The sequence below is a fragment of the Xenopus laevis genome, chromosome 1L (assembly GCF_017654675.1).
Source record: "Xenopus laevis strain J_2021 chromosome 1L, Xenopus_laevis_v10.1, whole genome shotgun sequence".
Classification (NCBI taxonomy): domain Eukaryota; kingdom Metazoa; phylum Chordata; class Amphibia; order Anura; family Pipidae; genus Xenopus; species Xenopus laevis.
In genome coordinates, this window is record NC_054371.1 from 108,012,156 (window position 1) to 108,038,795 (window position 26,640).

General features: G+C 38.8%; 1 protein-coding gene across 1 annotated transcript; it reads left to right on the forward strand.

Moving 5' to 3' along the window:
- The first annotated feature begins 5,120 nt into the window (after positions 1 to 5,120).
- Positions 5,121 to 21,877, forward strand: XB5962940.L (provisional ortholog of CTD small phosphatase like 2 L homeolog). Its single transcript, XM_018254662.2, has 11 exons — positions 5,121 to 5,432; positions 8,137 to 8,233; positions 9,733 to 9,870; positions 10,595 to 10,673; positions 11,081 to 11,192; positions 11,717 to 11,803; positions 13,447 to 13,509; positions 19,342 to 19,421; positions 20,368 to 20,494; positions 20,576 to 20,671; positions 21,628 to 21,877. Exons 1-11 carry the CDS (start codon positions 5,313 to 5,315, stop codon positions 21,688 to 21,690), a joined length of 1,062 nt encoding a protein of 353 aa, XP_018110151.1. The 5' UTR covers positions 5,121 to 5,312; the 3' UTR covers positions 21,691 to 21,877.
- The last annotated feature ends 4,763 nt before the right edge of the window (positions 21,878 to 26,640 follow it).

A 26,640-nucleotide genomic window follows, 5' to 3' on the forward strand; every position in this document is an offset into this window, starting at 1 on the left:
TGTAAGGATCCATAGGCCTAATTTTCCCTGTGGTCCTAAAAGTACCACATGGTGGAAAATCCCCTGCTTGGCCAGCTACGGGTTGGACCTAAATTGAAAGGAGGGGGGAATGAGTGCTTTTGCCCAATGCAGCGTGCCCTGGCAGATACCGGATTTGGCCAGAAGGTGTCACTGGTGCGTAACTGCTTCATATAGCTAGAGCCATGTGTTCAGGCTTGGGAGTTCACTTACACTGAGAACAGAGTGAACAAGAACTGCTGCAAAGATGTAGGGTCCTGGAAGAACTTGAGAGAGCCCCTGTAGGGTTTGGGGTATGGCCCCAAATTCCTGGTAAGCTCATCCATGCAGGGTTTAGAGCTTGGAGTTTAGTAAAGAGGACTTTTGTGTGCTCACACTGTGAATAGTGCTGGGAGTTGTGCGGATGGGAATTTGAAAGGATGCTTGTGAGTACTCACACCCAGGAGTGGTCTGAGGATTTAATCGCTGTGGATGCCTGTTCCAGCTCTGTGTGAGCCCCGGGTGAGTTTACCTGTGGGAGGGTAGTGAAAGGATCCAGCATGTGTCCCCATGGGAGCAACTACCTCTGTTCATCTTGAGAGGTATTTGGGCGTGCCAGGATTGTAGAGGGCCTGAATAGAAAGATGAGTAATACAAAGTAGCAATAACAATACATTTGCAGCCTTACAGAGTATTTGTTCTTTAGATGGGGTCAGTGACCCCCACTTGAAAGCTGTAATTATTAAGATGAAGGCAAATAGTGAAAAAGTATAATCAGCCATTCGATAATATACATAAAGCAATACTGACACAATCCAATAAAAATCATAGGAACGTGTCTGTATCAAGGAGGTGCTGCATGCTGAATATTTTCCTCGTGCAGCCTCTCTTTGATATGGACATGTTGCTATGATTTTTATAGGAACGTGTCAGTATTGCTAGTTGGGAGTTGAGCCTTACTCTCTCTGTCCACTCACAGCGTTTTTTTCTCTCTTTATCAGTTCATCTCTGTTGTTGACTATAGCCCAGGGAAAAGCTGGCAAAGCTATTGAGGGGACAATATCATAGACAGATGCTATCCCCCTGTAAACTCTTCAGAGTTGAAACACTGCTGAATTGCTTTGCTGCCTTTCCTGTAGCACCTCAGGTTCCCAGAACGAACCTAACCTCTAAAAGCTATATCCCTTTGTGGCTTCCCTATGGGTTCACTACCCCTTACCACCTCCTCAACAAAAACAGAGTTGTCAATACTGTTCAGTCTAACTTTCTCTCACCTCTGAGACAAGCTCCAACAATCAATATCAATGACAAATGCCCACTAAAATATAAAGAAACATAAAGAGGCTCCTCCTCTAAACCAGTTCCATCATATATGTTCTTAGGTAAAAATGTAATAAAGGTTGCAAAGTTTGATATAGTTGTAGTTACATTTAGCAGGCAACCAGCAGATATAATATACTGGTCTCCTAATTGAACAGTTTGCTATGGGTTACTACACCTGGGCAAACTTTGCACCTTTTTTAACAGTTCCACAAAAGCTTTTGAACTTGCAAGGAAGTCATAACAACAGTCCAAACTTAAGTTCTGATGCCACCCCCTGATCAAATTGGATATTTACAGTTATATAAAATATGTACTTACCTCCTTATATTTATTGCTTTATGTACAGTACCACCATCAACTTGAAACAGAGGTGAGGTGGCCATAGACAGCGATAATATCATACAAAACAAATTTTCGTACAATATCCAGAGTGTGTATGGTGGGACCAAATTCAGCAGAAGACTTGGATATCAGTTGGCTCATTGATCAGGCTGGCTGGAAATTTTTTTTATCAGGCACCTTTGAAAGCACCTGAACAGAACATCACCGTTGTTAGTGCTGAATCGTCAGATACAGGCTATTATTTCTACCTGTATATCTGACAATTCAGCTCTAGACGTGTGTGCTGAAACAATCTTTTCTAGGAAAGATCATAATTGCTATGTCTACGGCCACCTTAAGAGGAATCCTTTAATCTAATTTAAAGGGAAGAACTGGGTTGCTGAACTGAATAAACATCTGCTCATCCAAACGAATTGGGCGATTTATCAAAGTCTTTTTTAAGGTAATTGTAATTATCAGTTGAAAAGTTTGCTGTCAGGAAAGTGTAAATAACTGAGATAAATTTCAAACTATTAGGAATCCATCAGGAATTCCCAGTTTAATTTTTAATAAATCCAGCCCAATGTCTCTCCAGCAATTGCTGCATTACAAAACAGCTCTGCAAGCAGAAATGTAAAATCCACAGGTGAGGGACACTGACAGCATAAAGTGATTATCTAAAATACTGGTGTAACCTCATGGGAATGATGTTTAATAAAAAGTGCACATGTATGTTTAAACAGAACCAACCAATATATACACTAACATCACAGTGATCACCAGCTGCTTGCCAGTAAACCCCTACATTTAGCAGTCCCAGGAAACCTCTTTTGCACATTGTACTTTGCTCACTCCTAAACAGATGTTCACAGCAGAAGCTGCAAGCCAAATGTATTCAGAGATGCTGCTTGATAGAGTTTGGGAAATGTTTTAACACTGAATATGATTGCTAGATGCAGCACCAGCAGCTAAACAAGCTGGCGACAGTGTATTGTTTCAAAATATTTACTATATTTTTTAAACAATACACTGTTGCCAGCTTGTTTATCTGCTGATGCTGCATCTAGAAATCATATTCAGTGTTTATATAGACAGAAGAAAGTGCAAACTATATCACTCAAACTAACAGTTCTGTACACCAGGGGCAACTACTGTTATTCCTCTTGGATACCCAGATTACCCCACTGATGAAAGTCCTGCCCTGCCTATCAGTGTCACCTGGACTGAAGAGATTTTGACAGTCCAGGATGTGAAAGTGGTGCTCCGTTCTACACACAGAAACATTTGGTTGAATGCTAACAGGAGCAGCTTCATACGTGTAGCACATTTGGATTTGATTAACAGGGTGCTCCCTGGTGCTATCTTCTGTTCAGGATGTGAAATAAGCATTAATCTTAAATCTAACCCTAACTGACCTTTCAAAAGAGTTGTTAAGATTGAAGACCGTGCCTCTAAGGGGGGGGGGGCAAATATTTCCTGTGCCATAACCCGATGTGAACCCTTAATGTACCCCGACCTTTAGTGTGTGGGAAACCTTCAGTGAAACACACAATGCAGAGAGTTGTAGTTCAATCATGTTCTCTTTATTTGTCATGGCCTTCAACGGAACAGTAGCACATTCACAGGGCTCAATCTCCCAGCCTTTTGCAGAACATTGCCCGTAACAGCACACTGCCAGGGGGGACACACACTCACAGGCACCCATCTTGGGCCCTGGCCGGCTCAATCCAGATCTAGCCTTTCCACTTAAAGGGGTGGTTCACCTTTAAGTGTACATTATGTTATAGAATGGCTCATTCTAAACAACTTTTTTCAACTGGCCTTTATTTTTTATAGTTCTTAAATTATTTGCCTTTTTCTTCTGACTATTTCCAGCTTTCAAATGGGGGGTCAATGACCCCTTCTAAGGGGTCATTGACCCCCCCCCCCATTAAGGCTACAAATGTAAGGCTACAAATATATTGTAATTGCTACTTTTTCTCACTCATATTTCTATTCATGCCTCTCCTATTCATATTCCAGTCTTATTCAAATCAATGAATGGTTGCTACAGGAATTTGGACCCTACCAACCAGATTATTCAAATTGCAAACTGGATAGCTGCTGAATAAATAGCTAAATAACTAAAGAAAATACAAATAATAAAAAATGAAAACCAATTGCAAATTGTCTCAGAATATAACTCTCTACATCATACTAACAGTTCATTTAAAGGTGAACAACCCCTTTAAACCCTGGCTGGTAGGATTCCGACTGAGAACACTATGCCCACTCACTTATAGTTGGGGCCACAGCTGCCCATGCTAGTTACCTCTCTCTCACTTACATTCCCTAGAGGGTGCTTTTACACCACTAGGCCTCACACTACCTAGGCTCAGTACCTCTTCCAGGGAGATGACTTTACTGCTGCAGTGCCCTCTGCTCATGTTGCTTCGATGACACACTCTAGAATCACTTCCTGAAACCTTCCCTTATATAACTTACTATTCTCCACCCACTGGGGTCTTTCCCTTACAACTGTTATTGTCTGGCTCCCTAGTAGCCAACCTGAAAATATGTATTAACCATTACTTAAATATTTACATTGTACCCTTTTACACGCTGGGTAGCAGATGTGGTTTGATCCTAGGCCCAACAATTGGATTAGGTAGGCATATTGGGGAAGATGCTCTTGTCTGGCTACCACGCAAATCGAACTGATCAGTTTAAGGCTCTTTTGCTTTTATTTTTGTATAATGGTTTTCACATAACAGCCACTATAACATCCAGAGGCATAACTACAGGGGGGCACAGGAGGTATAGGGGGGCCACATAAGGCCCTAATTAATGAGCATTTTCAACATATATTGGTAAAGCAGGTTTTTTGCTGTGGGGCCCACAGATACACATATTTTGACACAGGCCTGGAGCAAACAAACAATGAGATGTATTTAGTGGGAACCTTGCAGATATAGGCAATATACAATTAATATGATCACAGCAGTTTGAATTGGAATACTGCACTGCACACTGAAACCATTTGCAATAATATTTGAAAATCATTTTCAATGACACTTTGTTACTTGCCCTTTGAGACATGTAATATGATATGCTACATTGTTACCAGTCAGTCCAAAAACTATTTTAAAATGAGGTTGCCAGAAATATATTCTATTTGGTATGCTGGACACACATATAGCAACAGTGTGCAAAAGTGGAATTCGCCATGTTTGAATACATAATACATAACCTCTCCTGCAGAATTAGTAGTTAGTATGTAAAAGAAGGCAAAGAGAGAAGTACCTGAAAAGTACATTTCCAATTAAGCTATGATTTGTCTTGTTGCAGAACTAATTGTTGATTGGCTGTTATGAGTTTTTTTATGAATTCCCCTCTGTAAAGCTTTAAGTAGAATAAATTCCCTGGGTGCTCAGGTGAGTTAATCACTCAGTTTGATTGGTGCACCTGTGTTCCAACAGATCTTTAAATTCTGACCAGCCAGGTGCCACAGCTGCTATAGTGTAACATTGGAATGCACAATCTGATACTGGCTCACAGCAGTTCTACTGAATTCAGACAAAATTCTCAGCAGATGTTACTCAAACTGTATTGTCTTGGCAACAGTTTATAAAGGAGAACTGCTTCTGTTTTGTTTGATATTGTCATAATTAATCCCTTGATTCAATTAGAAAATGATTCTGAGGTCACGTAAAATCCCAACTTTATCCTTGAAGGATCTGCATACACCTAGAAAGAAATCGGAGGGTAATAGTGCCAAAACACCACGGTCTGCAGCCCGCATACCAAAGAGGGTGAGTCTGCTTGTTACTTGCTTTTAGATCGAACCTAGGACTTTTCCTATGAAATTGTTTCTGCCTTTTTGTGTAGCAGTAAACAAAGACTCTGCTTTGTATGTAGTGAGGATGAATGTTAAAATAAATACTATTGGCAAATAGAATATGTACTGCCAACAAACTATTTTGATTAAGGACTGAACGCGTGCTGCAGGGTAATGCATTAATGGTAAGGCATGCTCAGCTTTATGGTTTCTTTGTTAACCCTAAAACTCTATACTTTACCCTTAATGCAGTGATAATTTGGAAAACTTGTATAATGCTGCCATGCTTGTATGTGTGCATTTGCAAAGTAATCCTCAAAGGAAAAGTATGGCTACCCTACCCCTTTGTTTTTCTGTTTATGGGGGAAAGCTTGGTTGCTAGACTGATAAGCTGTTAATTTTCACTGACTGCATTTTAATTAGAATTGGCTGATCTTTCTAGAAAAAAGTTCTGTCTTTTAATATGATCTGATAACCTTCCTCATGTTTACCCATACCTCCCAACATTTTGAAAATAAAAAGAGGGTCAAAAAAGTTGTCGCGCGCAGTGCCACACCGTGGAGCTGATTTCTCCTTTTAATGATGTTCCCAGGGGTAGCAGAAAACCCTTGCAGGCCAAATTCCTGTTTTTATGTGTTTTATTTTGTTTTTAAATACGAAGTTAGCTAAAATTTAATAGTAGCTATTATTCCAAGATTTTAGACCAATATTGCAGGCAGTATTTGTCTTAAAAAAATAAATAAATAAATTTAAAAGTATATGATTGCAATATCATGCATCATAAACTTCAATTGGTTGACTTTCATTTCGCTAGTTGATTTGACTCTCTAGAGGTGGTCTAAGGTACTTTAAGGGGCTGATTTATTACCTTTTTTTTTTTTTTTTTTTTTTTTTAAATTTCCCCAAATCAAACTTTTTAATGCTAACAATCGTGTATTGGACTTACTAACATAAAAAAACATGAAAAATGTAAAGACTAATGCCAAACTTTGCCATCTAAAAACTGGCACGGCAGTGTAGAGTAAGTTGTCGTATAATTGTAAAAACTTTCTTTGCTGCAAACTTTTTTACAGATTTGTTTCCTTTAACTTATTAAAGGAACAGTAACCTTTATAACAGTGTTATAAAGTAATGAAAAGAAAATATCATGGACTGTTGCTCTGCATTGGTAAAACTGATGTCTTCTTCAGATACACTACAATAGTTCATATCAACAAGCTGCTTTGTAGTAATGGAAGAAATTGAAAAAGGCTATATGGCACAGGTTTTCAGGGTTTTTTCCTTTAGTGTATGCAAGTTTTGAGGATTTTGACATTTTCTTATTCATATTCGTGTTTTTTTTTTTTTTTTTTGTATAAATAACCCCCTAAATTTGTTAGATGAAAATCTAAAGAATGACAGATCTGGCAACTCTTCTTGCTGTAACACTCCTAAACACCATAGAGCAGGGCTGTCCAACTGGCGGCCCGCGGGCCCCCCCCTCATGTGGCCCTCCACATCAAAGTCTGCCTGCTGTGTTTGCTTACCATATGTAATCTTTAAAAGGTATCACTACAAAGATTAATTGACCTCTGCATTGTTTAAACCTCAAATTCAAACGAATCCCCTGCATTGTTCACACTTGTGACACCTCTATTGTTCAATCCCCTAAAGGCCTGTACTGTTCACACCTGTGGACCCAGACTGAAACTGCCCACATTGTTCATCTGTTCACACTTTATATAAAATGCTAATGGGGCACCAGCACTGTGTCACTGTATGTAGTACGTTTTAGAGTGGTCTTGATTCCGGTCTCCTGCTCTGTTCTGCCTTCCATATGCTCCCTGTGTTTGCCAATCTTTGGTATTTGTTCTGGGGGTCTGTTAGCATTTGAAAATTATTGTTAGTGCCCCCTAAAGTGTTTAATCATATGATGGGGTACTGTATTATACACAGGGGAGGAGGAGGCATATGGATTTAAGGGTATGTCTTAATATGACTTGGCTTTTTTCACATATGAGTGACATCCTTGCCAGGGCAGGCACAAGGTAGTTTGGCACCCTAGGCAAGAGCTTCAATCAGTGCCCCCTGACCTGCATTACCATTTCCCTCCTTACCATGATGGTTTTTAAATAAAGAAAGCAAGAAAATATAAAACACTTTTTCATTTATATTACTGCCCCTGTACCTGTGCAAGCAAGCTCAGCAGCCATCCATCATACAGCCCTCCTGCAGCCATCATATTGCCCCCAATCTTTACCTGTGTCAGCAGCAGCCAAAAATAAATTTGATTACATTATATTGCCCCCAAGTATTTATGTACCTGTGCCAGCGCCCAGCAGCAACAGCAAACATATGGGTGACCATGATTACTGAAACAAATTAAATAAACGCTGAAAAAAGTGCACCCCTCAATGATGGTGCCCTAGACAGCTGCCTACCCCTAGTTCCTGCCCTGATCCCTGCAGTGAGCACCAACCATTTGGTTTTTTGGTAACATGGGTGTGGTTTAAAGTAGGTGTGGTCTAAAGACAGGGAGTGGCTAACACTGGCTTCCGTTATCGGCCCTCCACAATGTATCTTGGAAAAATTCCGGCCCTCGTTACCATAGAAGTTGGACAGCATTGCCATAGAGCATTGTGGTAGAACGTAATCTTTACTTGGAATAATGAAACTTGTATAGTAATTTCTCTGAACAGGTGCAGCCAAAATCTCCCTGTACACCAGCAGGAACCTTTGGAAAGAAGACAACGACACGGCAGACAAGCACCTGCTTGAATTCTCCAGATGAGGAAGGTATTCTTCTATACTGTTTCTCTTTTAAACAATGAATACAACCCAGGCACTGGTACTTTAAATGGGGATTTTATTCCAGTCATGGTTTTGAAAAAAATATAGTCTAAAAAAATATATACTCAGAATTTTTTAAAAATGAATTATGGCTAAAAAATGGCATATTTTATATACTGAACTTATTTCACCTGCCTAAAGTTTCAGCATCTCAATAGCAACAACTATCCAGTACTTCAAACTTGTCACAGGGGGTCGTCATCTTGGAAAATGTCTGGGACACTTACATGCTCAGTGGGCTCTGAGCAGCTTTTGAGAAGCTACGTACTAATCAGCCTTATATTGACATTTCTATTTTGTATATACAGTATACTGTGTGTCGGTCCCTAAGCTCAGTAACAGTAGCACAGAGCATGTGCAGTGAATTGGCAGAAAAGATGATGGGGAGCTACTGGGGCATATTTGGAGGCACATATCGTCTCTGCTAAAGGGTTGTGGTTGCCTTGGGCTGGTATAAAAGCCCAACACATAATGTACAACATTGTTAGCCTACTTCTGTAGTTAGGCTTTATTTTTTGGAAAATATTGGTCAGTTTTCTGATGTGGTGAGAAAGGGGCACTGAGCAACACTTTTTTTTTTTTTTTTTTTTTTTTTTAATGCTCTACAAAAGGGTTTAAAAGGGTTGGTTACACTTTTGATAAAAAATATTCTAAACAAATATACTTATATACTTGTATAAGTGGGGTTTTATTCCTGCTCCAAACTCTTGACATTAAAGGGATCCTGTCATCGGAAAACATGTTTTTTTCAAAATGCATCAGTTAATAGTGCTACTCCAGCAGACTACTGCACTGAAATCCATTTCTCAAAAAGAGCAAACAGATTTTTTTTTATATTCAATTTTGAAATCTGACATGGGGCTAGACATTTTGTCAATTTCCCAGCTGCCCCCAGTCATGTGACTTGTGTCTGCACTTTAGGAGAGAAATGCTTTCTGGCAGGCTGCTGTTTTTCCTTCTCAATGTAACTGAATGTGTCTCAGTGGGAAATGGGTTTTTACTATTGAGTGCTTTTCTTAGATCTACCAGGCAGCTGTTATTATCTTGTGATAGGGAGCTGCTATCTTGTTACCATCCCATTGTTCTTTTGTTTGGCTGCTGGGGGGGAAAGGGGAGGAGGGTGATATCACTCCAACTTGCAGTACAGCAGTAAAGAGTGATTGAAGTTTATCAGAGCACATGACTTGGGGCAGCTGGGAAATTGACAATTTGTCTAGCCCCATGTCAGATTTCAAAATTGAATATAAAAAAATCTGTTTGCTCTTTTGAGAAATGGATTTCAGTGCAGAATTCTGCTGGAGCAGCACTAATAACTGATTTATTTTGAAAAAAACATTTTTTTTTCCCATGACAGTATTTCTTTAAGGTTAGTGTCACTAAGAATGCTTTTGCCGTGTAAATACTCTGGCAGAGAAAATTCAATTCACTGTCTTCAACTTCTACAGATCTACGGACCCCAATGAGAGAGCGATCAGTGAGAGTTCATTTTCAATTTGATGATCCCTTTCCTGGAAAACAGGATCTTGTGTCCAGCATCTACACTCCAGTGCTCACCTACCTCTCCACTCAGGAGGAAGACTCAGGTCATTGCCTTTTATTCAAGTTGGCTTTTTTCTCTATTAAAAGAAAGTGAAGAATGTATTTGATTGTGCTAGAAGGTTTGAGAGGCCCATTAGAACAGGCCACCCCACCAATATTGTCCCTGCCTGCTCCTAGGTCTTGCGTGTCACTATAGGTGTGCACATGGCTTTATTGTAATGTTCCTTTGCTTAGCAAGGGATACATGGCAGAGAGCTCTGCTGAAAGGGTCCAGATTTTTAGGCAGGCCATGAAGGCCTAGGATTTTTTTTTGATGCTGTTCAGGCTGCATAGTTGCCAGTCACTCTAGATGTAAAAAACCAATAACTTCCCATTCACGTCACTCTGCCCAGTGTCACCCTGTGTGCAGATTTCACTACACACCTTTGTACGTTTTTTTTTTTTTTTTGAATATTCATTTATGAGCCTATATTTGTTGTGTGTCTCCCATGCCTGTTGGCACATAGACACATGGCACATGAGGGAGCAAATATGAGTGAATCATCTTCTCAAAAGCCAAGGCACCAGCCCATGTGTCCTTAACCTAAGGGTGTGCTGAATAGAGATCCACCCCTGTTTGTGTGTCCCCAGTAACAATGTGCTGAACATATGAATTGGGCTAGGACCTGTTTATACAAAAATATAGTAATAGCTGAAATTATCAGATGCAAAAATATGCTTGTTCCTAAGTTCTGATTGCCATAAGTCAGACTGTTCCTTCATATGCAGATGACTGCAGTGCTCCTACCAAAAACCGCCTGTATTTCAGTCATATTCCTGTTGACAAAACCAGAGAGGATTTTAACCCGTGAGTACATTTATTTATTTTTTAACAAATCTGAGCCAATGTTCGCCAACCCAGTAAACCCTCTGGATATCATGAGAGTAATTATATGCTGACCCTGCACAAACACCATAAAGGATCAGACCAAATGATGCAATGTTGAACATTAAATTGACAGTGAGTTACTAAACCTTGATTCTTATACTACTAGGTGTTGCACAGTAATTTGGAGGCCAGCAATTACCCTTGTAATTCAATAAAAGAATAATTTAAAAAAAAACTCTCTCATATCCGTTCTGTGTAGTCTAAGTATTTGTCATTTCCCCCTCCCCCCGCATTACCTTTGCATGCTCGGCTCCAGTAGTATTTTGGTTATCCTCTCATTAATGGTGAAGTCAGGGCCTTATTTTTCTTTTGGATTTCTTTTTTAGATACAAATTTATCTGCAATATCCAACAAACACCATGTGACCAGCGACAGAAAATGAAGGATATTCCATTTAAAACTCGCAGTGCTCCAGAAAGCACACTCGTCCTGGACTTGGTAGATCAGAAATTTTTATGAACGGCAGTGAGTGCTCTGGCTGTCAAACTTTTCAGGACTATTGAGTGTCTCGGGCACTACCAAACTAGAGGTTTACAAGTGCCTGTTGAATTCTTTCCTCCTCTGCAAAACAAACCTCCTATGCCTTTGTTGTGTGGGCAGTTTCTTTTTGGAATTATGGCATGTATGGAAGGCTTATTTGCAAATTGAAGAGCCTACAGTTAATATTGTGGTGAAGGAAGATAGCATTTTGATTACTTTTTCACCGAAAACCCGAACATAATGAAGATTATTAACATCTTCAAATGGTTCAAGGGACCTCTGCCATTAACTTTTACATGACCTCAACAGGTTTTAGTTGGAGTATTTTCAGATTCAACTATTTCCAGCTACAGGGTTTAATAAACCTCGCATAATTTTTATTAACAAAACCCTGAAAAATGCTATTTTTTTTTATTTAGAAAAGTTTTTGACTGAAAACTACCCTTGAAAGTTTATTCTTGTCATCTTCTTTTCTTCTGCAGGATGAAATCCTAATTGATAGCTCACTCCTCCCTCTCAGTGGTGCAGATTTCACATTTCTTATCCCATTTCAGGACAACTATTACAAGGTCTGTTATAATAGATCATTCTTCAGATATTTCATATTTTTCAGATATTTTTTATTAATACTGGGAAATGCTTTTGATTTTTTTAACATCTGTTTGTACATCGATGCCCAACAAAATAATTAAATGGGATCATTAAAATTAATGGTTGGAAAAGGGGCTTGCATTGTAGTTAAAATATTTAAAGGAATTGTTTAGTGTAAAAATAAAAACTAGGTAAATAGGCTGTGCAAAATAAAAAAATGTTTTTAATGTTGTTTAGTTAGCCAATGTAATCTATAAAGGCTGGAGTGAGCAAATGTCTTAACATAATAGCCAGAACCCAACTTCCTGATATGCAACTCTCTTGATAATGGTAAGTAACCCTTTGGTGACTTGGGGGGGGCATATGGGTCATAACCATTTGCTTTTGCCTTAGCATGCAGGTCCGTTACAAAAGCAAACTCATCATGTGGCCTCTCCCTTCAAGTCGCATAATAAGAGAGCTGTAAAGCAAGAAGTTCTGTTATGGTAGACATCCTTTCACTCCAGCCTTTACAGATTACATTTTTAGCAAACTATATTAGAAAATCTTTTTTATTTTGCAGCGGATCTATTTCTTTCTGTATTGGTGAACTGCCATGCAAACTAAATGTGTAGTCTCCAATAGATTAGGCCACATAAATCATGTGGTTGGTCAAGAGCAGCTGTAAAGACATCTTTTGAATCTGGTTAAGTGTGATTATACTCTTTTTATCCCTTCACATGCTGGCAGCTTCTGATACTTCTACTACAAATAACTGATATATTGCCATCCATTTGTTCTGGTTACAACTTCAGTGCCAGCAATGTAAAATGTATAGAACAATGTTTGCAGATGCTCCTTACTAAAATTGTAATTTCAGTTGTTCTGTTCTCCCTGGGGGAGGCCTATGTGTGGTTAAAAAACAAAAGTTCTCACTTAGGCCTTATTTGTTTAAAGGGATACTGTCATGGGAAAAATCTTTTTTTCAAAATGAATCAGTTATAGTGCTGCTCCAGCAGAATTCTGCACTGAAATCCATTTCTCAAAAGAGCAAACAGATTTTTTTTATATTCAATTTTGAGATCTGACATGGGGCTAGACATATTGTCAATTTTCCAGCTGCCCCAAGTAATGTGACTTGTGCTCTGATAAACTTCAATCACTCTTTACTGCTGTACTGCAAATTAGTGATATCACCCCCCTCCCCTTTTTCCCCCCCAGCAGCCAAACAAAAGAACAATGGGAAGGTAACCAGATAGCAGCTCCCTAACACAAGATAACAGCTGCCTGGTAGATCTAAGAACAGCACTCAATAGTAAAAACCAATGTCCCACTGAGACACATTCAGGGAAATTGACAAAATGTCTAGCCCCATGTTAGATTTTAAAATTAAATATAAAAAAATCTGTTTGCTCTTTTGAGAAATGGATTTCAGCGCAGAATTCTGCTGGAACAGCACTATTAACTGATTCATTTTGAATTTTTTTTTTCCCATGACAATATCCCTTTAACAGTCTATAGAGGGGCTTGCAGGACTAATGGCAATTTATTTCTGTAAAGTATGTTTTGCTTTTTAAATCTTGACATTACTCCCCATAGATTTAAAGAAATGCCTCAAAGGTAACTTAACATTTTTTTTCAGGTTTATGTGAAGCTTCGACCTCATGCTATAGAATTCCTTGAGACTCTTTGTAAAGTGTACGAGGTAAGCAGATTAAATTTTGCTTAGCCTTTATGCTGATTGATTCATGGATATACTTAGGCTGGGTGCTGGTTTGGTCTTGAAATTGTTTTAGATCAGGAAAGCAATTTGTGTGTAATTTTCACAACAAGTGAAATCTAAGCATTACACAGGACCCTTATTGAATTTTAAATCCAGTAGAAGAAAAATCAGTTAGCCTTCAGTTGGTTCCACTGCCAACAATATGTGTGACATTTCTGTAACTAGATTTGCTTACATACAACCCTAGAGCATACATTAGCGAATATTTATACAAAATTAATCTTGATGGTCGTAATCCATCACCGATTTTTCACCCCTTCAGTTGAGTTGGAATTAGTGATGGGTGAATTTGTCACGTTTTACTGAAAAATGTGAGAATTTCCCATGAAAAGGTGAAAAATTAACAAAATGCCGCCGGCATCTTTTTTGACGCCGGCATCTCGTTTTTGGACGCCAGCGCACATTAATTTTTTTGGACGCCAGCGAATTTTTGCAGCAGTTTCACAAATGTATTTGCCGGAAGCGAATCGCGGGAATTCGTTGCGAATTTGCGCTTGTCGAATAAATTCACCCATCACTAGTTGGAAAGGCTCCAAACAACTCCTTCAATGTTAAACTGAATTACTATCCCAATAACCTATGTAGTCCCACTGTCCCTGTGAATTAAAGGGATGGCAATAAACTTATTTCCTAGTATGATCCATACAACAGCATGTTCTTATCCATTTTTCTAGACTTATCAAAGTCTTTCTGAACCACCTTATAAGGATATCTCCTTTTAAAAACTCAGACCCATGGCTACTTCTAAACCATCAACTTATCATGTTTGTTCTGATCGGTAAGACTTGACCCACTGAAATACCAACTAAACTTTTGGCTGATGATTAGATGCTTCCATAAACAAGTAGTCTTGGCATACTGTATGTCTTTATGACCAAACCTTTAACAAACTTAAGGCATTAAAGGGATACTGTCATGGGAAAAAAATTTTTTTTCAAAATGAATCAGTTAATAGTGCTGCTCCAGCAGAGTTCTGCACTGAAATCCATTTCTCAAAAGAGCAAACAGATTTTTTTATATTCAATTTTGAAATCTGACACGGGGCTAGACATTTTGTCAATTTCCCAGCTGCCCCATGTCATGTGACTTGTGCCTGCACTTCAGGAGAGTAATGCTTTTTGGCAGGCTGCTGTTTCTCCTTCTCAATGTAACTGAAGGAGTCTCAGTGGGACATGGGTTTTTATGATTGAGTGTTGTTCTTAGATCTACCAGGCAGCTGTTATCTTGTGTTAGGGAGCTGTTATCTGGTTACCTTCCCATTGTTCTTTTGTTTGGCTGCTGGGGGGAAAAGGGAGGGGGTGATAATCACTCCAACTTGCAGTACAGCAGTAAAGAGTGATTGAAGTTTATCAGAGCACAAGTCACATGACATGGGGCAGCTGGGAAATTGACAAAATGTCTAGCCCCATGTCAGATTTCAAAATTGAATATAAAAAAATCTGTTTGCTCTTTTGAGAAATGGATTTCAGTGCAGAATTCTGCTGGAGCAGCACTATTAACTGATTCATTTTGAAAAAAATTTTTTTTCCCATGACAGTATCCCTTTAAGTTACAAATTACAGAAAGATTCATTATCTGGAAAACCCCAGGTCCCAAGCATTCTGGGTAACAAGCCCCATACCTGTACATAGTCAACTTTTAAATAAGCAACTTTGCCACTCAAGTCAACTCTTCTCACAAATGCAGCTACTGCTGACAAAGGTAGCATCCATTTCCATCCAGTGTTGCTAGCCAGCCCACTGTCAACTAGCCCAATCTTCCATTACTAGTGACACAAGTACAGATATTTTATAACCCAATATCCTTAAAGGAACAGTTAAGTGTAAAAACTGGGTAAAACACTACTTCCTGCTTTTCAGCTCTCTGAGTTATGCTCCCCATAGTTGCGACGATTCTTCTTGCCGTACAACCGATTTTAGCGAAGTCCAACCAATCTTTCGAAATTATCGTGCAGTTAGTGGTATTCAAACGATCGTACATCTTACGGTTTTTCGGCCAACATCTGTCAGGAAATTGATCGGCCAGGTTAAAAAAATCTGTCGGTCCCAGTGCAATCTATCAATGTTTGCAGGGCCAAGCCGGCAGCTACCCTTGTTTTCATGGCAAATTGGTCTTTTTAGTTGATGGACAATTCGTACGATCGTTCCGAGAAAATCGTGGTCTCACGAGGATCGGATCTTTTAAAAATCTCAACATCTATGGCCAGATTAAGTCAGCAACTTTAAGGGGGGCCATATGGGACATAACTGTTCACTGAGTTTGCAACTAATCATTGGCATGCAGCTCCGATTCAAAAGCAACAGTTATGACCCATATGACCCTCCTCAAGTCACTGATTGGTTACTGCCTGGTAACCAATCAGTGGAAACCAAGAGAGCTGCAAAGAAGGAAGCAGTGTTCTGGCTATGATGTTATACATCCAGTCACCCCAGCCTTTATACATTTTTTGGCTAACTATATTAGAAACATTTTTTTTTATTTTGCACAGCCTATTTATTTACCTAGTTTTTATTTTTACACTGAACAATTCCTTTAAAGTGGTTGTTCACCTTTCAATTACTCTTAGTATGATGATGTAGAGTAATAGTTTGCTATTTCAGCAATCTGATTGCTAGGGTCCAAATTACCTGAGCAACCATGAATTGCTCTGAATAAGACAGTGGAATATGAATAGGGGAGGGTCTGAATATAGAGATAATTAATAAAAGTAGCAATAACACTAAATCCTTAGCCTTAGAGCATTTGTTTTTAGATGGGGGTCAGTGACCCCCTTTGGAATGCTGGAAAGGATCAGAAGAAGGCAAATAATTAAATCTATATAAAATAAAGACCAATTGAAAAGTTGCTTAGAATTGGCCATTCTATAGCATACCAAAAGTTAACTTATAGGTGAACTACCTCTTTCACATTCTGCAAAGTTTCAGATATTAAGAGGGGGCTTAGAGAAAAGCAGTGTGGTAAGTTGAAATTTCCCAAGTCACCATGGCAGCAATTCACCAACAGGGGTTATCCCCTACCCTTTTGGTCATTGGACAGGAACAGAAAACCTCCTCTACAGAGCCTCTGCCCTCTCCACTGTTTTTTTTTTTCCTGTCCTTCGGTCATATGGATTGTTGGAGTGCCTACCCAGGCTGTATTCCGTAACAGGGGGGTTTTTTTTTAACCAGAAGTCCCAGCCTAATAAGAGTTGGCTCCAATAATGTTCTGGGCAGAACAAAATCTAGCAGGACTAGTAGCCTTTCATGTGCCCGGGGTCCAGAATTTGCAGGCAAATTATCTAAGCCGCAACGTCCTAGCTCCTGGGGAGTGGAGTCTCAACTCTGCAGTTTTCCACCAAATAACTCAGAGATTTGGAAGACCAGAGGTCGATTTGATGGCAACAAATTTGAACCAGAAATGTCAGTTTCTTTTCCAGAAGAGCCTGCCCGTCAGCCACAGCGGTGGATGCTCTGTTGCAGGATTGGAGCAAGATGTTCTCCTATGTCTTTCCTCCATTTCCTATGCTCTGGAGAGTTTTGAAAAAGATAGATCAGGAGGGTGCCGTAGTGATAGCGGTAATCCCCCATTGGCCCAGAAGGCCTTGGTTTTCGCTGTTGCGTCAGTTGGCGATAGAGAAACTGTGGAGAGTGCCAGTCAAACAGGATCTGTTGTCACAGGGTCCTGTGTTCTGCGAAGAGGTGGCACACCTGTCCTTGACGGTGTGGAAATTGAGAGGCAGAGGTTGTATGAGAAGGGGGTTAGAGGAGACCTAGTGACCCTTCAGAGTCCAGAAAGACTTCTACCTCATCACAATATTATCGAGTGTGGGATCGATTCGTGCAGTTTGCTCAGTCCAAAGGGTTTGAGCATATACATCCAAAGCCATGCCACATAGTGGATTTCCTTTTCTCTGGATACGAGAAGGGCCTGAGTAATAGTACATTAAGAGGCCAGATATCAGCCTTGTCAGCTTTGAATGGTAAAACCTGGGCTGAAGATTCTTTGGTTGTAAGATTTTTTGCGGCGTTGAAGAGGTTTCGTCCATATGTAAAGCCGCTTGTCCCTCCTTGGAAGTTGCCAGTGATATTGAAAGTTTTGATGGGTTCACCATTCGAGCCAATAGAAAAAGCTTCAGATTGGCATGCAACCTTAAAAGTACTGTTCCTGGTGGCAGTCACCTCAGCATGTAGGGTAAAGGAGATCCATGCCCGCTCAGCAAAGGAGCCAGACACCGTAATCTTCCACGACAAAGTGGTGATGAGATCTTCGTTTGGATTCCTTCCGAAAGTGATCTCTCAGTTCCACATGCATCTGGAGGTGGTCTTACCCTCTTTTTGTCCCGAGCCAAAAACGAAACGTGAAGAGCAATGGCATACACTAGATTTAGTGCGAGCAATCTCTCACTATTTGGAGCAAACAAAGAATTGGCGCAAATCAGACACTCTTTCTGATTCCAAGAGGCCCAAAGAAGGGTCAAGCTCTGTCTAAATCTACGATTAGTCGATGGATAATTAATTGCATCGTGACAGCTTACCAGTTGACTGGCAGGGAGATTCCCAGAGACCTTAAAGCTCACTCAACCAGGGCTGTTGCTACATCCTGGGCGGTAGAAGCCAGGGCCCCACCAGAGGTGATCTGTAAGGCGGCTAGATGGACATCAGCCTCAACCTTTGTTCGGCATTATAAGTTGGATGTGTTACAGTCCCAAGAAGCTAGATTTGGGAGGAAAATCCTTCAATCTGTTGTTCATTAATGAATCCATTAAAAAATGAAATTATGCAGCAGACAATGTGTCCCTCCCTTCTTTTGCTTGGTAGATCCCATGTTGGTGAATTGCTGCCATGGTGACTTGGCAAAGGTAGAAATTTTTTCTACTTACCGTAATTTCTATTTCCAAGTCACTGTCATGGCAGCATTCACCAACTGCCCACCCTTCAGATGCTGGATACGAAGACAGTGGAGAGGGGGAGGGCAAAGGCTTTGTAGAGGAGGTTTTCTGTTCCTGTCCAATGACCAAAAGGGGAGGGGATAACCCATGTTGGTGAATGCTGCCATGACAGTGACTTGGAAATAGAAATTAAGGTAAGTAGAAAAAAATTCTACCTTTTCACCAGCAGAAAGTGGTTGGATTAAGGACCAGATTTACTCATTGGGTGCCCCCTAGGCCCGCCCCCACTACCCTCCCCTTGACATGTGCACATGCGAAAATTCTCTTCAGGTCAAGAACACAAGGATTGGTGCATGGGAAATTTAAATGTCAAATCTCCTGCATTTCCCCAGTGCTTCAGAACCAATGTGGATGCAGCTATGTGGTATGTCATCCCTAAACTACTGCCACGCTAGGCCCTGGCCTTTGTTACCTTCCCACAAATCTGAGCCCTGGAACTAGTGCACAAATAAACTAAACATTGGACTGTATATGATTTTACTCGCATTTATTAAGTGACTTATCGATTAAGCGCCTTGCATCATTAGGGGATGTCTTTTATTTTTCCTTTTTTTATATGGATGAAGCCCCGCAGAGAATAATTGCACATCAAAATAAGTATGTGCATGAATTAATTTTTATAAAGAACCACATTTGCTTTAGTAAATGTGAATACAATGGTCATGGCAAACCTTGGAGAAGAGAGGGAATGTTTTACTTTGTTTTTGACCAAGAGAACTGGTTTGCCACACTCCTCCTTGCATTACTTATCCTTGCAGGACATTATTCTTCATTATTACTACCCTGCATACAAAAATGAAATTCCTAATATTTTTTCCTACATGCAGATATTTGTTTTTACAACGGCGAAGAAGGAATATGCCGAAAAGATCTTAGACATACTGGATCCTCATAAAAAACTTATTAGGTGATTTTAATTCTAATTTGTTTGAATTACTGTTCTATATGCAGAGTGGCCAGCTTTCCTGGACACAGAAATACAGACTTGAAAACCTTATGTGATGTATAATACGTGCTAAAGGTTATTTTACTTGTCTGTAAACTTTAAATTTCTTTCTTGGTGTTTACTGGTGCACAGTGCAAATGTGTTGCACTGCATAGCAACGTGTGTTAACTGATTTATATGTGCCTTATTTTTTAAATATATAGTGCTCTGTTATGTGTGTGTGTGTATATATGTGTATATATATATATGTATGTATGTATATATGTATGTGTATATATATATATATATATATATGTATATGTATGTATATGTATGTGTATGTATGTGTATGTATGTGTATGTATGTATATGTATGTATATGTATGTATATGTATGTATATGTATGTATATGTATGTATATGTATGTATATGTATGTATGTATGTATATATGTATATATGTATATATGTATGTATATATGTATATATGTATGTATATATGTATGTATGTATATATGTATATATGTATATATGTATATATGTATATATGTATATATGTATATATGTATATATGTATATATGTATATATGTATATATGTATATATGTATATATGTATATATGTATATATGTATATGTGTGTGTATATGTGTGTGTATATATGTATATATGTATATATGTATATATGTATATATGTATATATGTATATATGTATATATGTGTGTGTGTGTATATATGTATATATGTATATATATGTGTGTGTGTGTATATATGTATATATGTATATATGTGTGTGTGTGTGTATATATGTATATATGTATATATGTATATATGTGTGTGTGTGTATATATGTATATGTATATATATATATATTTCTTGATCATGGAATTTTTGCCTGGCACTCAAATGCATCTCATCCTCTGCTATACCAGGCATAGACTCTTTCAGGATCAGTGTGTCTGTGTCGAAGGCCATTATGTGAAGGACCTAGGTATTCTACAAAGGGACTTGGCTAAGACTGTTGCATTGGACACTGCCCCTCATATCATTCCTTACAATGTGAGTGTTTAAAAGGATATTACACTTGTTATGCATGGGAATGCACACTCTTGGATAACCAATTCATGTTTATTGGCTTAGCTTTCGAACAGGATACCCATACAAAGCTGGAAAGGTAGCAAGAAAGACAGAGGGCTGCTCTCCCTGATTCCAACTTTGGAGGAAATGTCAATTGTGGTAATGTTAATATGGCCTATTATAATGCCACCTTCTAATTTATTTTTATATGAAGCTTTGAATTTTATAGAAACTACCAGTGAAGTTTAGCCTAAAGCTATGGCTAGCACTCTCACAAAATTTAAGGCAGTAGGCAGGCTAATTGCAGGTGTATGTTACAGTACACTAGGGGGTTATTTATCAAAGGTTGCGTTGGTTTTTCCATGTCAAATTTGAGTTTGAGGGTATTTTTCAGTCAAAACTGATTATAGTAATGGAAAGCAATATATTGAATGCAATTTTATTGGCACTAGCAAAACACATCATTAAAATGTTCCCTAACCGTAAAAAAAGAAAAATCAGCCATTTAGGAAAGGCCCCTCCACTGGTGAACAGGTATAGGATTGGTTTTCCAGAAACCTGTTATCCAGAAAGTTCTGAATTACAGGAAGGTTGTCTCCATACACTCAGTTTTAATCAAATAATTTAAAAAGTGCAAAATAATTTTCCTTTTTCTCATTTGCAGTAAAAAAAACTACCTTGTATTAATCTAATATTTAATTAATCTTATTGGGTTTAAATAATTTTTAGCAGACTTAAGGGATATTTCTATCATTTGGATCTCCATACCTTATCTGGAAAACCCCAAGCATTCTGTTTAACAGGTCAAAAGAGTATTTGACATACACACCCCCCCCTAAAATCTCAACTATTTGATTTGCTGCATGTCTTATTTGATGCAACTAAACTGTTGATGCAACCAAAGAATTTCTTGTTTCCATGATGAAAGATTATTTTAAATTTTCAGGGTAGTTCCTCTTCCAGACAAGCAAATTTTATCTCTAAGAGATGTTCAGCACACAACTGAGTGAATAATTTCCACAACACTGGACTTTACATAGTTTAAGCTTTTGATTATTCCTGCTACAACTAGTCCCAATGAGGCGGAATGAAAAAATAAATGTGTTTTTTTACAGGATGATGTACGTCTTGTAATCTCCCACCAGTTCAAAATCAAAGATTTGGTTGCTGAAGACTGAACTTAAGACAAAAACCTGCAGTAAAGTGGATTTGAAGCAGAACCTGGATGTGGAGCAGCTGCCTTGTTTGCATAAGCTTATATTTTATTTTTTTGCTCAGGCTGGGGATGGTTGTGAAGTACAACAAAATGTTTTCTGCACACAATTTTTTTTATTCAATAAAGTCCATAAATCCAGTCTACATAAATACATATTTTGTGCTCATTATTACCTGTGCTAGTTGAGTATATAATAATTTGAATTTTGCAGGTATTAAAGGTTGTTTTAAATACTGTATATCTGATCATCCTAATTTAATTACCCCAGTTTAGCACATTTGCTAAAGCCTTGTGCAGGTTAGGGCCCCTATAATACACCAAACTTGAAGATGATGGGCAGCAACTTTAATATATCCCATTTTTACTTTAATGAAAAAAGAAACCTATCTCCAATATAATTTAATTAAAAAATGTGTATTTTTATAGGAAACCTGACTAGATTTGTATCCACAGACCCAATGCAGTCTGTATATTCTGATTATTAACCCTTTAAGTGCCAGCAGAATTTCACATTTTGGTTACGCGAAATGCCAGCCGTTTTTGAAACATTTTGTGCTCTCTCACTTTAGGGGCATTTTCTGAGGGGAAACCTATAGTTTACCTAGGAAAACTATACATTGTTTTTTTCGGTAGAAACTGAGCTTTCTAAATCTGCCTGAGTTTTCATGTATTTCCACCTGTGCAAAAAAATTTATAGTGCTAAATACCAAAAAAAAATGAAAAATTACCATTTTTCATCGTATATCAATTTATATCAGAAAAATATTTCATTTTAGGGATGAAAATCCAACTGATTTGGAAAGCCTTATGTCTCTCGAACGTGCCAATACCAGATATGTATAGTTTTAGGGAGATTTAGGATTTCTGTACAGCAAAAACTCCCGGCAGTATATTACCGAATTTTGAAAGCACTAAGGCAGAAAACGGCATGCTTTAGATTCCAAGGCAAAAAATCCTGAAACCGTAGGTTTACCCCAGAAAACCATACATTTTTCAAGTACACATTCTGCCGATTACAAAATGGGTAACTATGTCTCTCTACTCCCAACTACCAAACATAAAAGCTTGTCTGAACATAGCAGTTTTTCAAAAAAAAATTCAAAATTCTGAAAAATCATTTCAAAGGTTTTATTTTGCTGCTCCGCATATCCCAAACTGTATTAGGTACCAAGAAAAAGCACCTGAAATATGATTGCCAGGGGTCCACTGAACAGTTTGATATCCATTATGCATAGGTTTACCAAAGTATCTGGCATTTAGAGGCCTCAAAATGAAGTTAGCGCATACAAATAGTCCTGTGGGTAACTTCATCTAATGAAAAATCAACACATTGACTGCATTTTTGTGGGGTAAAAACACAGAAATATATGTTTACCCCCCAAACCCATATATTTTTGGAAAGTACACATTCTACTGAATCTAAAATGGGTACCCATGCCTTTCTGCTCCAAACTACTGAGTCGCAAGGCTTTCCCAAAGTTGTCGGTTTTGGTGAAATATCTGAAAATTGCCTCAAAGCTTCAACTTCCCAGCACCATATCACCCATGTGTCATTACGTACTAAGAAAAAGCACCCTAAATATGATTGCCAGGGTTCCTCTGAACATTTTGGTGGCCATTGTTCATAAGTTTACCAAAGTATCTGGCATTTAGAGGCCCCAAAATGAAGTTAGCGCATACAAACAGTCCCGTGGGTAACTTCAGCTAATGAAAAATCAACACATTGACTGCATTTTTGTGGGGTAAAAACACAGAAATATATGTTTACCCCCCAAAACCCATATATTTTTGGAAAGTACACATTCTACAGAATCTAAAATGGGAACCCATGCCTTTCTGCTCCAAACTACTGAGTCGCAAGGCTTTCCCACAATTGTCGGTTTTGGTGAAATATCTGAAAATTGCCTCAAAGCTTCAACTTCTCAGCACCATATCACCCATGTATCATTATGCACCAAGAAAAAGCACCCTAAATATGATTGCCAGGGTTCTCCGAACAGTTTGGTGGCCATTGTTCATAGGTTTACCAAAGTATCTGGCATTTAGAGGCCCCAAAATGAAGTTAGTGCATACAAATAGTCCTGTGGGTAACTTCAGCTAATGAAAGATCAACACATTGACTGCATTTTTGTGGGGTAAAAACACAGAAATATGTTTACCCCCCAAACCCATACATTTTTGGAAAGTACACATTCTACAGAATCTAAAATGGGTACCCATGCCTTATTGCTCCAAACTACTGAGTCGCCAGGCTTTCCCAAAGTTGTCGGTTTTGGTGAAATATCTGAAAATTGCCTCAAAGCTTCAACTTCCCAGCACCATATCACCCATGTGTCATTATGTACTATGAAAAAGCACCCTAAATATGATTGCCAGGGTTCCTCTGAACATTTTGGTGGCCATTGTTCATAAGTTTACCAAAGTATCTGGCATTTAGAGGCCCCAAAATGAAGTTAGCGCATACAAACAGTCCCGTGGGTAACTTCAGCTAATGAAAAATCAACACATTGACTGCATTTTTGTGGGGTAAAAACACAGAAATATATGTTTACCCCCCAAAACCCATATATTTTTGGAAAGTACACATTCTACCGAATCTAAAATGGGTACCCATGCCTTTCTGCTCCAAACTACTGAGTCGCAAGGCTTTCTCACAATTGTCGGTTTTGATGAAATATCTGAAAATTGCCTCAAAGCTTCAACTTCTCAGCATCATATCACCCATGTATCGTTATGCACCAAGAAAAAGCACCCTAAATATGATTGCCAGGGTTCCTCCGAACAGTTTGGTGGCCATTGTTCATAGGTTTACCAAAGTATCTGGCATTTAGAGGCCCCAAAATGAAGTTAGCGCATACAAATAGTCCTGTGGGTAACTTCAGCTAATGAAAGATCAACACATTGACTGCATTTTTGTGGGGTAAAAGCACAGAAATATATGTTTACCCCCCAAACCCATACATTTTTGGAAAGTACACATTCTACAGAATCTAAAATGGGTACCCATGCCTTATTGCTCCAAACTACTGAGTCGCAAGGCTTTCCCAAAGTTGTCGGTTTTGGTGAAATATCTGAAAATTGCCTCAAAGCTTCAACTTCCCAGCACCATATCACCCATGTGTCATTACGTACTAAGAAAAAGCACCCTAAATATGATTGCCAGGGTTCCTCTGAACATTTTGGTGGCCATTGTTCATATGTTTACCAAAGTATATGGCATTTAGAGGCCCCAAAATGAAGTTAGCACATACAAATTGTCCTGTGGGTAACTTCAGCTAATGAAAAATCAACACATTGACTGCATTTTTGTGGGGTAAAAACACAGAAATATATGTTTACCCCCCAACCCCATATATTTTTGGAAAGAACACATTCTACAGAATCTAAAATGGGTACCCATGCCTTTCTGCTCCAAACTACTGAGTCGCAAGGCTTTGCCAAATTTGGCGGTTTTGGTGAAATATCTGGAAATTGCCTCAAAGCTTCAACTTTCCAGCATCGTATTGTCCATGTATCATTACCAGCATAAAGCATCCTAAATATAAACATAGGGGTCTACTAAACAGTTTGATGCCCAATATGCATAGATATACCAAACTATGTGGTGCACAGAGACCCCCAAATGACAATATGTATAGACATTTTCACGGCTGACGCGCTGGCTGCTGCAATATAACCACCCGGTGTGTGTATTATGCGACATTAGACCACCTAACAGTACAGAGACCCCAGAAAACCATATATTTTCAGAAAGTACACATTCTGACGAATCCAATATGGGTAAATAAGTGTTTCTACTGCAAACTGCCAAACTGCAAAGCAATGCTGAACATAACGGTTTTTATCAAATTTCTGAAAATCGTCACAAAGCTTGAATTTTACCCCATTATATGCCCCACATTTCGTAACTTATCAGCATAAAACATCCTAAATATGAACGCCAGGTGTCTACTGAACACTTTGATGCCCAGTATGCATAGATATACCAAACTATGTGGCGCACAGAGACCCCCAAATGACAATAGTGTATATACATTTTCACGGCTGATGCGCTGGCTGCTGCAATATAAGCACATGGTGTGTGTATTATGCAAACATTAGACCCCCCTAACAGTACAGAGACCCCAGAAAACCATATATTTTCAGAAAGTACACATTCTGACGAATCCAATATGGGTAAATAAGTGTTTCTACTGCAAACTGCCAAACTGCAAATCAATGCTGAACGTAACGGTTTTTATCAAATTTCTGAAAATCGTCACAAAGCTTGAATTTTACCCCATTATATGCCCCACATTTTGTAACTTATCAGCATAAACATCCTAAAGTATGAACGCCAGGGGTCTACTGAACACTTTGATGCCCAATATGCATAGATATACCAAACTATGTGGCGCACAGAGACCCCCAAATTAAAATAGTGTATATACATTTTCACGGCTGACGCGCTGGCTGCTGCAATATAAGCACCTGGTGTGTGTATTATGCGACATTAGACCCCCCTAACAGTACAGAGACCCCAGAAAACCATATATTTTCAGAAAGTACACATTCTGACGAATCCAATATGGGTAAATATGTGTTTCTACTGCAAACTGCCAAACTGCAAATCAATGCTGAACATAACGGTTTTTATCAAATTTTTGAAAATCGTCAGAAAGATTGAATTTTAACCCATTATATGCCCCACATTTCGTAACGTATCAGCATAAAACATCCTAAATATGAACGCCAGGGGTCTACTGAACAGTTTGATGCCCAATATGCATAGATATACCAAACTATGTGGCGCACAGAGACCACCAAATGACAATAGTGTATATACATTTTCACAGCTGACGCGCTGGCTGCTGCAATATAAGCACCTGGTGTGTGTATTATGCGACATTAGACCCCCCTAACAGTACAGAGA